This window comes from Astyanax mexicanus, chromosome 10 (assembly GCF_023375975.1).
Source record: "Astyanax mexicanus isolate ESR-SI-001 chromosome 10, AstMex3_surface, whole genome shotgun sequence".
In the NCBI taxonomy this organism is placed as follows: Eukaryota; Metazoa; Chordata; class Actinopteri; order Characiformes; family Acestrorhamphidae; genus Astyanax; species Astyanax mexicanus.
Window position 1 is genome coordinate 28,944,520 of NC_064417.1, and position 14,423 is coordinate 28,958,942.

The 14,423-nt window shown below is 32.7% G+C and overlaps 1 protein-coding gene across 5 annotated transcripts in view; it reads left to right on the plus strand.

The window, feature by feature from the left end:
- Positions 1-14,423, plus strand: part of LOC111197366 (uncharacterized) — a 125,185-nt gene that overhangs the window by 35,808 nt on the left and 74,954 nt on the right. The window contains exons 2-3 of one of the 5 annotated variants that reach the window (XM_049484294.1): positions 8,135-8,488; positions 9,804-10,145. The exons of the other annotated variants lie outside the window; for them this stretch is intronic. Of the exons in view, the coding sequence (XP_049340251.1) occupies positions 8,135-8,488; positions 9,804-10,145 (696 nt within the window). The remainder of the gene's footprint in view (positions 1-8,134; positions 8,489-9,803; positions 10,146-14,423) is intronic. 5 annotated transcript variants of the gene reach the window in all.

Genomic DNA, 14,423 nt, shown 5'->3' on the forward strand with positions numbered 1-14,423 from the left:
TTGTTATTCTTTTGCAAATAAAATTAATAAATAATGCTAAACCTATTTAAAGGGAGGTCACATGACTTCTGGAAAATAAACACTGGTTGCAAGCAAAAAAGCAAAAGATGACTGTTTATTCAGCCAATCAGATTCAGCTCAAGTCCCCACCCAACGTATACACTATGAGTGTTCTCTAAACTGCTTTCTTTCCAGCAGTTTACCTTAAACCAGAATGGCTTGTTTAATGAAGACGGCTCCATCAAGTATTCTCATTTTCCTTTTCTACATAATAAGTAAGTTAATAAAGTTTTTTTTTTAATACAGATACTAACCTGCTATTAATTTGGAGATTAAATTTGAATTAATTAAAACAAGTGAAAACACTTTTTTAAACTGTAACTACATAGTAGTCTTAAAGTGGTCTTAAAATCTAAAAAAGCGTGTTTTTTTATAAGTATGTTACTCATTGATTATGAATGTTTTATAAAGCCCCTATGTAGCTATGCTTCAGATAAATTGTTACCATTTTAATTGTAGAAATGCCCTCCTCCTTTTTCTTATTGGAATTTATATCAGCTCTATTTTATTTTATAGGTTCTGCTCAAGCTGTGGAAGATCTAAAAAGAGAGTTTATATCAGCTCAGTCTGATAAACCTGTTACTCTTGACTGTAAACTTGAACATCAGACTGTTAAGGAGAATCAGTTTTGGTACAAACTAATATCGGGACAGGTGCCGCAGGAAGTGGCAACAAAACTAGAAGAAAAAAAGACAGGCAGCCTTTCACCTGGGTTTGATAAATTAGGATTCAAATTACACGACAATTTTTCTTTAACTATTGAACAACCTAATAAAACTCATGAAGGAATGTACTTCTGTGGAAAAGATGGAAACACCGATAAGTTTTCTAAAGGAACATTTGTAGCTGTAAAAGGTAATGACATACTATTTTTCTAATATTTTAATTTTCTATCTTCTATTGCTTCTGTAGGACACATGATTTCTGTTAATACATAAAATTACACAAATTCTCACACTATACAGTTAAAATCAGCTACATTATTTCCTAATTTAATGATTAATTAACTGTACAGCACTGGTAACAGACTGGTACATGATGCTAGTTTAACACACTGAGTTGGCCGTGTCTAAATGTTGTCTTTATTATATTGATCAGATCATTCACAGTCAGAAATCTCAGTGCTGCAGAGTCCAGCGTTCCAGACCCTTTCTCCAGGAGAAGCAGTGAATCTTCAGTGCACGGTCCAGCCTAACAACCAACCAGCAGATCAGCAAGTGTTCTGGTTCAGATCTTCTGCAGGACGATCTTTTCCTGAAATCATCTTCACTCATCACAGCAGCAGCAGCAGCAGCAATCGTCAGTGTGAGATCAGCTCTTCTAAAGACGGCTGTGTGTTCAACTTCACCAAGAACATCTTCAACACCACTGATACTGGAACTTACTACTGCGCTGTGGCGAGCTGTGGGAAGATCATTATTGGAGATGGAACTCCAGTAGACTTCAGTAAGCTCTATTTGTTTTCTTGTTGTATCTTTCCTATTTGTATATTTGTATACTTCCATATTAAATTTATAATGGCAAATACCCGTATACAGTTCATATAAAAGGAAACAAAATGGTTACAATGGATATATGGAGAACCTTAAGAATGCATTTGAATAGTTATGTGTTTTTTGAATAAGTAGAGTGGTGCTTGGATAGCCTGCTGAATTCAATTACTCTCCAAAGATTAATCCATGACCAGTATAATGCGAATATATACTAAAAATAAACTGAAAAAAAAAAACGTTAATTCTGATGAAAATCTTGATCTATTTCACATTTGTAGATCATTAAAAAATATTTGCAGGTCCAAAAATGAACTAATTTATTTATGTTTTAGGTTGATTTTTTTATCTTTAAGCTTTCTTTTTACTAAAGCAATATACTGTATCTATGATTTCCAGACAATCTGCAAAAATTCACAAAAAAAAAAAAAATCAGACTTCAGATGTTTCTACTGCAAGCACCAGCTTATATGTGTTAATAGAGGCAACCTGAAGCATGGAATTAAACAATAGTGTGATTCACTTCTGTGTAAATGAGGGCCACCCGAACTCCATTCGCTGATCAGAATTCATGCAAACACCAACAGTAACGATGTACAAAGCAAAGCAGTGGAGAGAGTTGTTTATAAGTTTAAAAATGCCACAAACCTTCAGTGATATTTCAGGTTTTAAAAGGTTAAAAGAGCATTTAAAAAATGTATACATATAGGAATTATTCCAGTTTTAATCTTAATAAGTTACATAACTTTCTTTAGTACATGCAAGATAGTTCTACTGATTATATTTGGGATTTAACGATTCTATCTTCTAAAAACTTGAATCACCAAGTAGCTCATTGGAACTTTATATCTTCCAGAGAAGCCTGTGGATCCTGGTATGATGTGTTTGGGAGCAGCGTTGGGATTGTGTGTGGTTGTGATCTTCGCTCAAAGCATTTTCATCTGTAAATTAAGAAACGGTGTACACTGCGGCGGTGAGTGTCGTCTGTTCAATACATGAGTTTAACTGTGTGCTTAAATAATGGTTAGTTCTGTTTGAAATGTAGATTAGGAATTGAAATTATTGTTTATTTAATTCAAATTTATTTTTTATGTAAAATAATATTAATTATTCTAAGTATTGACAGTGTCAGTACATATTTTATTTGTTACAAACTAAAATACAAAGTTCAATATCATTTTAGAGTCTAACTATATTATTCTGAAATATTTTACAGGCTTTAGCTATTAAGCTTATTTTAGTACAAATTGTATTATTGGTTACTTACTTATTATTAATTACAGGGCTTTATTTTAGCTTTCTTTGTATGTTATCTGTACTTTGTATCACTGTTTGTGTGACAAATAATAATAATTCGATAAGCTTATTATTGTTACTGTTTTGTTTTTTTTCAGGTAAAAATCAGCAAAGTACAGTGGAAGAGAAACCAACCAATCAGGTACTACCATTAAGAAAAATGCTGCAAAATATGACGCAAAGTTCTAAAGTAGAATTCTCTAAACCCATTAACTCTGTATCTCCATTCCACCAGACCCATGATGCCGCTGGGATGAATTACGCTTCAGTTCAGTTCAAAGAGAAGAAGCCCAGAAACAGCAGAGAGAAGAAAGAACATCCTGAGGACATCATCTACTCTCAAGTGAGAAGCTCCACCGCTGCTCAGCGATCACATCGGTAGCTCGCTTACCTTCACATAAACGTGTGCTGAGCACTTTTACAGAGTCCTCCAGAAAATACACCCCAAACAATTAAAGTAAAAAGTAGTTTTTGATTCTTGTTTTATTTTTAGAAGTTGATCTCTGACAACCAGAGAAGCCAGATGGATAAACAAAATATTTTAGTAATAGAAATACAGCAACATGTGTTCGTGTCCCGACTAGCACTATTATTTTTTATAAACATTAATTAACAAAGGGTACATTAATTAATAATTCATTAATGACTTTGATCAGAATGTCTCAGCTAATTATTAATTAACACATAATAAGACATAAAAACAATTACTACATGTGTTAACTAATGTCTCACTTAATTATTATTTTTACAAACATTTAATAATGATTAATTGTGTATTTATTAGTGTTAATTATTAATGACTTAAAAATTGAACAATTGAATTTTTGAAGTTTTGTTATTTGTGACCCTTATTGTAAAGTTTGTATATTTCTTTATCTGCTAAAAATATATTTAAAATGAAAGTAACAAATCTGTAACCTGTGTGCAATAGTTTGGGTCCTAATCATATTTTTAGAATCTAAATGATCTTCATAATATTAATAACAGTTATTATATTTATAGTGTTACATATGCTTTGCAAACAACCAGACAGTAGATAATAATAATGTAAATGGTAAACATGCTGAGTCTAATATACATGTGAAATTATAGCAGAAAGGAATAAAACAGACAGTGAGGTAATTACATGAATAAATAATAATAAATAACAATAAGAGGTAAAAAAAAAATAAAAGAAAGAAATCAATTAAAAATAATACATTAGAAACCCGTGACAGGAGATTTTTAATATGATTAATTATATCTCACCACATAACAATGGTGTGTCTGGCATCTAAATCTCAATTATGTAAATACTTAATTTAATTTTTCTGATACTTTCCCTGATAAACAGCACAGTCCTTTAATTTTAGTCCAAAATATACATCAAAATGTATATTTTAAATTAAAAACTAACAAAATCATGAAATAAATAATATAATTATTTGGAGTTCAGCGTCTATAAAGCTGTGGGAACACTTCTAGCAGAGACAATGCTCACTTAGCTTCAGCAACCAATGATGTGATATAATTGTTGGAAAAACTCTGTGGATGAAGACACTTAGAGACAACACCTGTGATTGGTCATTAAAAAGAGATGTGTGGTTGTGGAGCATATGCAAATGTTCATATGGAACTGCAGAAAGTATGCACACTTGCATGTTTGTAAAAGTGCATATGGCTACCTGTAATGTATCGGGTGTAGCCTGGTGAGCGAAGCCCCTGCGTGAAATCAGCAGCTCTCAGTTTTTCTCACAATCGTGTCACATAGGCAGCGAACAACCCCCCACCAGAACTATGCTGCGGCCTTTAGAGGAGCCGAGCATCCATTTATTTTTCTTTTCAGCAGAAAATAAATATTTTGAAATAAATTTGCGCTATCACTGAAATTCAGGAGTGGAGAGAATCTACTAATGAAGTAAATATACTATTTTCCCTTACTTAAGTAGAAATTTTGGTTATCTGTACTTTACTAGAGTAATTATTTTTCAGCCATCAGACTTTTCACTTCAACTGTTCACATTTTCACTCACTAATCTGTACTTTCTGCTCCTTGTTAATACTCTTGTTAATTAACACTATCTAGATTAATCTCTCCATCCAGATCTAGAGTAAATTTGATTGTATTTGAATGTGAAGTATAAACATATTGCTTTTCGACACTCTATTGGTATATATGCAATCCATCTCACCTGCACATCATGCCACATCACAATCCAGCAAGAACATAGCAGAAATATGCAGTATAGTAAGATAGTAAGATCAAGAGAGTTCAAGAAAACTCAAGCTCTTGAAACGTCCTAACTAAGCTTCTTTAATATATTTTCATTGTACTAAAATACATCATTTTTAATGGGCATATATGCAGCTGATACAGGGGAGCCTTGTTCATCCCAAAATTTTCAACATTAACATTTATAATACTCTATATAATATAACATTATAATCATTATGGCTTTTAGAAAAATGTATTTTGGGGAGGGGGGTAGTGCACTATAACTATAGCTATAGCTTTCCCCCCTGCATTGTTTGTGCTTTTATGCTTTAAGTAGTTTTAAAAACAGAACTTTTACAGTTTTACTTGAGTAAAAACATATTTTAAACCCTTGTATCTATACTTTCACTCGAGAAATACATGTGATTACATCAAATTAGTTGCTAAAGCCAATCAAATGTGGCCTCCACAAAAAAGTATGCTGAGGCTTAAAGGCTCTGATTTATTAAAATTATAGAATCACCACTCTGGCTAAATGTTTTATTTTCATGTATTTTTGCTGCTATTCTAAATATTTCAGATGAGCTCCAGCAAGAGTCTTCACTTAGTTCAGCTTTAGCATCTTTAACCTCTTTATTTGTGTCTGGTTGATGTGATTTCTCACAAACTGCGGATCTACAACAGATCTACAACAGATCTACAACAGTGTTCTGCGGTTCTCTTAGACCCCCGCTGTGGTTTAAACCGGGGAACGATAAAAGCAGGTTCAGTTGGTTGTGAGACGTGGAGGACTCTTGGAGAGGTGATATGAGGGGTGTTGTGGTCAGTAGGATTCTTTAGATGTGGTTAAAGGCAGGCCTGAGCTCACACTGATGGTATCTGATATGGAGCACCATTCAGGGGCTCTAAGCGTAGAGATGTGACAGGGCACCAAGCTGAATCTGAAGGCCTGATGCAGAGAGCATTTCCCCAGACTGATCTGTAGATAAACACTGTGTTCATTATTTAGACTTTACTGATAAATGTAGCTTAGGTATAAGTACATAGAATTTAAATTGAGTTCAAATGCAATTCTGTATTCTAATAAAGGAGCTCAGTGTTAATAATGTACTGCATCTTGTAGGGCAAGAAATTTAAAATGCTTATTTCATTTATAATACTCATGTTAAATCTTTGTGTTTGCTGATCTCTGTTATGCTTCATATTTGTATGCTAATGCAAAATTCTAATAAAATTGATATTTAAAGGTTAATTTTGTCTTTTTGTTTTCACTGATACATATGCCATGGTCATTTCCAAAAGTGTATGCCTCTTTTTGTTTATATTATTTTCCAGTTACATTTGGTAGGTAGATATTTAGTATAAATCATTTGGTACCACTTAAAAATAAGCTTCCTCTATAAAGGGTGTATAAATAGTTTATAACAGAGAAAAGGCTAGAAATTAGTAAAAAAGTTGTAAATACTTTAAAAGCATTAATAAGCACTTAATCAACACATAAATAGAAAGATCAACAGTGACAATGACTTTTTTAACATATCTAGTAAAATAATGTAGAAAGTCAGTTTAGTCATTTAATGTGTTATTATAATTCAATAAATAAAGTTATTTACATAAATGTTGAATCACTATTCGGTACATGAAAGGCTACTGTTGCTCTTTCTATTTATGGGTTGGAGCTGCTTATTAATGGTTTGTAACCTAATTAATAACCATTAATATACTCCTTTACAAAAACTTTAAAAAACCCTTTACAAAGGATCCTTATTTTAAAGTCAATAGTCAATTCACTTAGCAATTACAATGACGCACAAAATTGATTTTACAAAAGTTAATAAACAATTACAGATATTATTTTAAGGTCAGCCATTCACTTCAAAAATGATATGTTGTGATGCTTTAATTTATTATAGGTAAATTAATTTAAAACAGGGGCTAATGATATAAACATTGGAATAATGAAACACAATGTACATATAAAATGTTCAGATGCTCCGTTGCTGGTTATATGTTCAAAATAGCAACTTTAAAGGGTGGAGGAAAATAAAACATCTTTTCATGGGAGTCAATCTAAACAGATTTTATTCCAATATTACATATAATTCTAAAGCATTTATAATTGCTCCATTTATTAGGAAATTTTGGTCCAATATGAAGAACTGCCAGATTTCAAATACCAAAAAGTCAACCAAAACACTAAACAGAAAGCAAATGTGGGAAAGGTATCATAAAACGAATTAAATAGGGGTAAGAAAACTCAATTACAAAGACAAGAAAACAAGAAACACACAAACAAAACACTCACGGATCTGACCAAAGTACATAAAGCACACAAAGTTTACAAAAGACCAGAAAAGGAAGACTGAAACAAAGGGCCTCTATATACACAGGGAGACTAGGAACACCTGGGGAAGGTAACAAGGGAGCAGGGTTATAAAATGAGACTGGTGTAAACAAAAAACAGTGCTAGGTTCCTTAAAGAGCACATGGGGGAAGAAAAGAAACAGGCTGGGGAAAAGACAGAAACAGAACAGAACCAGAAGGTACAAAGAAAGTAAGAAAACAAGAAACACCAGGGCTGGGGTGTGAGAGTTACTATCACTGAGTTATTATTAATATATGCAGTAAACCAATCTTGCAGTGGATCTTCTTTAACAGTGTCTTTAAATGTGTTTTTTAATATATATTTTATTTAATTAATTTCTTTCTTAGTGCTTCTTGAAAGCCTTACTGCCATATAATGTATATGAAACTGATGCCGAAAAGACCAGGCGTCTTTTGATGGCCAAATATAGTTAAAAGTAAATAATCCAATAAGAAAGAACCATGTGATTTTAACAGCCAATGAGGTTTAGCCCAAGCCCTAAACCAGCAAATACAGATGAGTGCTTTAGTTCATCACTTCCTTTAGTGTGCTTTCCTTCAGCTGGTCACTGTGATGAGCACATTCCAGATTAGATCATGACGTCAGCAGTGATTGTTATTTTGTTCCTCTACAAAATATGTAAGTTTTCTTAAATACTGTAAATTGTAAAGCCTTAAGTCTTGTCCATATTTCTTATTTATTAACACTGAACTTAATGTGATGTTTTAGGTTCTGCTGAAACTGTAGGAAATACAGAACCGTCGATTGTCTCAGTTAAAGTTGGAGAATCGGTTACTCTAAACTGCACATCTGCACTTATAGATAAGTCTAAAACTGCATACTGGTTTAAGCACAGACTGGAGCACAAACCACAGGAAGTGGGATATAAGCTCGGGGAAAAGAACGCTTCGCTTCTAAATCAGTTTATCGAGTCTAAATCAGGATTTGAGTTGAAGAAAGTTGGCGGTGGGGTTTCTCTCAGTATTAAACAGGTTCAGAAAGAAGATGAAGGAATGTACTTCTGTGGATCGATTAGCGAGAATTCTGTGAACTTTTCTACTGGAATCTTCTTAGCTGTGTCAGGTAAATACATGGTTTTTATCTATCTATCTATTACAGAATAAAACAGATATTTAAAATAGTTGTACAGTTAGAAACGCAGAAAAAAGTCTAATCATTAAATGTTTTTAATTCACATTTATTACATTCACTAATAAGTAAATATTGATAATTCCATTAATAATACCTTATTATGATGCATTTACATTTTTATATATATATTTATGCTGACTTTCTTTGAAAGTTAAAAGTTTTTTTTTACTTCTGTAAAAAGAGAGAGAGAGAAATAGATACATGTATGTTGCAGTATATAGAGCTCTGGAAAAAAATCAGAGACCACTTCAGTTTCTGAATCAGTTTCTCTGATTTTGCTATTTATAGGTTTATGTTTGAGTAAAATAAACATTGTTGTTTTATTCTATAAACTACGAACAACATTTCTCCCAAATTCATAATAAAATATTGTCATTTATCAACTTTATTTGCAGAAAATGAAAAATGTTTAAAACCTCAAATAATGCAAAGAAAACAAGTTAATATTCTTAAAGTTTTAAGAGTTTAAGGAGAGAAATCTATATTTAGTGGCATAACCCTGTTTTTTAATCAAAGTTTTCATGCATCTTGGCATGTTCTCCTTCACCAGTCTTACACACTGCTTTTGGATAACTTTATGCCACTCTTGGGGCAAAAGAATTCAAGCAGTTTGGTTTGATGGTTTGTGATCATCCATCTTCCTCTTGATTATATTCCAGAGGTTTTCAATTTGGTTAAATCATATTTTTAAGAGCACTCTTATTTTTTCCAGAGCTGTATATATATGCTGAATTTTCAATGCAAATTTGCTCCATACACTTATCAAAAGTTTACATAAAAATCTGGTAACACCTCTCAATAGTACATTTATTAACAGTAATAAACACTGTTAAATAGTTGAGTAATATTTTGACTAATTATGAATTAACATTAATTACGGCTTTATTAAACATTACAAAATGTAAATGCCCAAAAATGTGTAACTAATAGTGAATTAAGAGATTAGATACATTAATAATGATTGATAATGTCTTAATTACTGTCAGTGAATAATTAGTAGAAATATTTCATAGTATGTACTGTTAATTAATGTACCCTTTTAGTAAAGTGTTACAGAAAGTCCTAATAATATAAAATGAGATCCAAATAAAGCAAATGAGAGAAATTGTTTAAACGTTAATTTCTTTTTAGATTTGTTTATCGAGGAAAAGGATCCTTAGATCTGTGTGTGACACAAACATGTAAAATTTGGTATACTGTAGATGATCAAATTAATATTTTATGCTGTCTATGTTTTATTGAACAGATCATTCCAACATCTCAGTTCTCCAAACTCCAGCACTGCAGTCGGTTCCTCCAGGAGAAGCAGTGAATCTTCAGTGTACGGTTCTCTCTGAGATCAGATCAGCAGAACTGAGAGTGTTCTGGATCAGATCTGCTGCAGGATCATCCTTTCCTGAAATCATCTTCACTCATCACAACAGCAGCAGCAGCAGCAGCCGTCAGTGTGAGATCAGCTCCTCTAAACACAGCAGTGTGTACAACTTCTCCCCCAACATCCCCAACAACCACCATGCTGCAACTTACTACTGCGCTGTGGAGACCTGTGGGAGGATCATCATCGGGAACGGGACAACTGTGGACTTACGTAAATGGATTTTCTGTGTGCTACAAAAATATCACAAGATTTATATTTTCCTACAGGTTTATAATCAGAGGTGGAACGCAACTAATTACATTTACTCACATTACTGTAATTGAGTAGATTTTATGAGTAATTTGTAATTTTTAAAGTAGTTTTTAAAATAGGTAATTTTACTTTTACTCAAGTACATTTTGGCACAAGTAATTTACTTTGCTACATTGGAAAATTCCCTGTTACTGAGTAAAAAATAAAATGCTGGGGAAAAAAAATCGTCTGAAATAAAAAAAAATGAGTTTTGTTCTCTATGGCAGAGCAGCTGAAATTCTCTATGTAGTGTTTAATACGGTTAGCGGGAGAGACGCTGTGTAGCTTGGGGTCTGTGCACGCGGCTCGGGGGAACCCGTGTTCTGTCGAGTTATGTTACCCATCGATATGTGCTTCTTTACGGCACTGCGCATGCACCGAACATGCTTTATAATAATTCCTTATGTTTTTATCTGGAACATTAAACAATCTGCTTGGATGTTAAAGAAATGTAAATAGCAGTTAAAGCATAGCAATGGCAAGTTAAAAAATAATAATGAACTGTAAAACTATTAAAATACGGTTTATAGTCACCTACATGACCATCACTTTTTAACAGTAAAAAAAAAATGGATCATAGAAACCTATACCACTTGTTCTTGAAAATGTTTTATGGGGTTGTCTGAACAAATACTGCCTGAAAGGTCCAAATTATTTAATTTATGATTAGTACTTTTTTACATCAAATAAATAAATGTAACTATGTAACTTTTACTTAAAGTACATTTTAAATTGAATACTTTTTTACTTTTACTCGAGTAGATTTTTAGATAGGTACTTTTACTTTTACTTGAGTAGAATTGTAGCAAAGCAAAGGTACTTTTACTTAATTACATTTTTCAGTACTTTTTCCCACCTCTGTTTATAACACAGTTTTATATGGTGGCTCTTCTTTTCTAGTAGATCACAGATCTGCGCTGGTTGTTATCTTGGCTCTGGCTCTGGGTTTGAGCTTTTTCTGCAATGTCATTCAGGCCTGCTGGAGCTGGAGGAGAGGGATCTGCAGTGGTGAGTTCATTCAAAAGAACAAAATATCTGCAGTTTATGAATTTCTTCAGTTTATTCAACTTATAACACATTTTCTTCCCATTGAATTCCAAGGTGAAACATCTCCTTCTGTCCTCCACAATCTCCCAGAGATTCTACAAAGCCAGGTAAGTTCCTATTTCACTAATTAACCTGACCACTGATAAACTGTTTAAAGCTAAGCTTATGATTCACCCTAAACAGCAAGTAATAGTAATTATTCTATGAATTGTTTTTTTTTTTGTATTGAGACACTTTAAATGACATTTAATATAAGCAGATAAATTACTTTCTTTATCTACTAAGTCTTTATAAATGTATTACACTTAAATAATTATAGAATGCCAAAAGAGTACCAATGCCATCAACAGATTAGAGTGTCATTTAGAGTGAAACAGAGGGCACCCATCGTACACCCTGTGAAAGACACGTTGCAATCTTACACACCGTCAACAGTCTATTTTCAAGTCTTGCGCCCGAGCCGTTAAAATAAGGCTGGAGTTTAGGAATATATCTACACTGATGGGTGTGGTGGTCTGGAAATGAAAACACAGGTGCGCCACTGACTGAAATGAACCTAGACAAAGGTCAATCTTCAAAATCTATTCCTATAGATGCGCCATGCACGCTGCAGAGCACAAAGCCGACATTTAAGCTCAACAATAAACAGAATAAAAAAATAAAATAAAGTTGCTGTTACCTTAAACACACCCATAATTAATTAAGAGAATACGTACATACCTTTTGTGCATTTCAAATCGCATAAGGAGTATTTTTTGTGCCCTCATGACACAGAAAAAAAAAACACTTTTTCACACCACTGTATATAGTGTAATTTTAGTCCATAAGAACCCAGACAAATTTCTGAATATTGAGACCAATTTCAAAATTGAATCAGATTAATTCAGTGAGCGGCTAATTCATGTTTGTTTCTTATTGTGGGCACATGACTGTAAATATTTTAAGATTAAAATCATGATGTCACATAAATGAAATAACAACAATTTCCTAACTAGAAATCAGGTCAGAACCTGTTCTATGGAACCTAAAACATTCATTTAAGCATTTGAATGGTTAAGTGGTTGGAACAGAGCTGAAGATACAAATAATAATAATAATAATAATAATAATAATAATAATAATAATAATAATAATAATAATAATAATAATAATAATAATAATAACAATAATAACAATAATAATAATAATAATAATAATAATAATAATAATAAAAATAATAATAGATATACACAAAATACCAAATTAAACTGTGATTTAAATCATATAACCCTCCTGTTATGTTCATTTGTCATGAACTGCAATGGCGTTCCTGGGTCAATTCAATCCGGTGCATGTTTAATTATCCAATTAATATTCAAAATAATATAATAATAATTATCCAAACCAATATTTATTCAAAGAAATACAAACAAGCAGTGTGAATATTTTATTGTTAACTACATTGCTAATTATTCTATCAATATTTAGTGCAGTGGTGTTCCTTACCACTAACAGGTAATGGTTCAATCAGGATAATCACTCAATTTTCAAAAAAAAAAAAAAAGACATGTTCAAACTTTACTACATCTGAAAGACCAACGTATTAGACATAATAGCTTTACAAAACATTAAAACATAACATTGAATTCGGTTTTAGTTTTTGTTTATTGCAGGGGGTTATATGTTGTACACTAATTAAGGCAAGCAGAAGGAGTTACATATTGAAAAAATGCTTTGATTTGACCCAATTTGACCCGTAACATAACATATAATAAAATACATTAAATTCAGTAACTGATTTTAATAATATACTGTATTCATTTTCAGATTAGAGTACGCCCTGTTATAATCTGATTACTGAGGTTATACTGCCCCCTATCGGTTCATCTCATTTCAGTTCTGGTCTGTATTTTTTTTTTTCTGCAGGATGATGATGATGATGATGATAAAGAGTTCGACTTCGCTGCTTTCTCTGATAAGATGAGGAGAAGAGTGCTGAAGGAGAATGTTTTCACCAAAGTCAAATTTACCCCCTTTACTTATGATAAACTAACTCAGTGAAGCCATTTCCACAACAAAAATCTGCTGTATATGAATGACTGTTCACACGTTAACTGTTTGTAGCTGAGCTGCAGGTTTGTTGTTTCTATTTTCTAATAGAAACAACAGTCGTTTCTAAGTTTCTAATGAAATATTGTTTGAATTTCTTTTTTTCTTTCTGTTCTTAGAATTGTGCTTTAATATCATATATTTTTTCTTTTATGTCTTTCATAAGTATTTCTGTAACTAATAAATCATGCAATCAACACACAGACCTTTTATGAGTTTTGTAATGGAACCAATAGAGCACTAGAGGGCCCCAGCCTACAGCATTATTGCTAGAGTGCATTTATCCAAAAGTGTAATTGGGCCCTATCTTACACCCTGCACAAGGTATGTCATGATGCTCATTGCTATCTTACACCCCACCAACAGTCTATTTTCATGTCTTGCACCTGCGCCTAGAAAATAATGACAGAGTTTAGGAATATATCTTTGGAGATGGAGATGAAGTAAATTTCTGGGGTGTTTTTATCTTGGCCACTGACTGATTAAAACCCTGACAACAGTCAACCGTCAGCCATCAATTCCTATCTTAGCTACACAGGTACACCCTAACTTGTTACACACATACAAGAACACACAGCAGTGCACAAACCCAATCTGTAAATTAACAGAATACCAAATAAAAAACAATGCCCTTCCTGTAAATGATCTGCTCACACACCTTTACAGTGTGAACGAGCAGGTCAGTTCCTCTGCTGAAATGCACAGAAGCGCTGCGCCATTAAAATAACAATCCGCCAAAGTCAGAGCACACCTGACTTTTACAGGGAATGGCGAGTGATCTGTTGATTGGTTTATATTTTATGTCATGCCCAAAACACACCCATGATGAATTAAGAAAATTAGTACATGCACGGTTGACAGCTCAACTCTAGAATGCTAAACTAGGGCCCAGAGTCTTTTTCTTGTTTGCAAAGCTTAAGACTGTAAATAAAAGCATTAGTTTTACATTGACTTTATATTATTAAAGATATATTTAAAAGGATAATTTTATTAACCACAATAATGTGTGTGCGCACCCAGGCATATAAGAGGAGAGAGGTTTAATCCATATTTAAGTAAAAA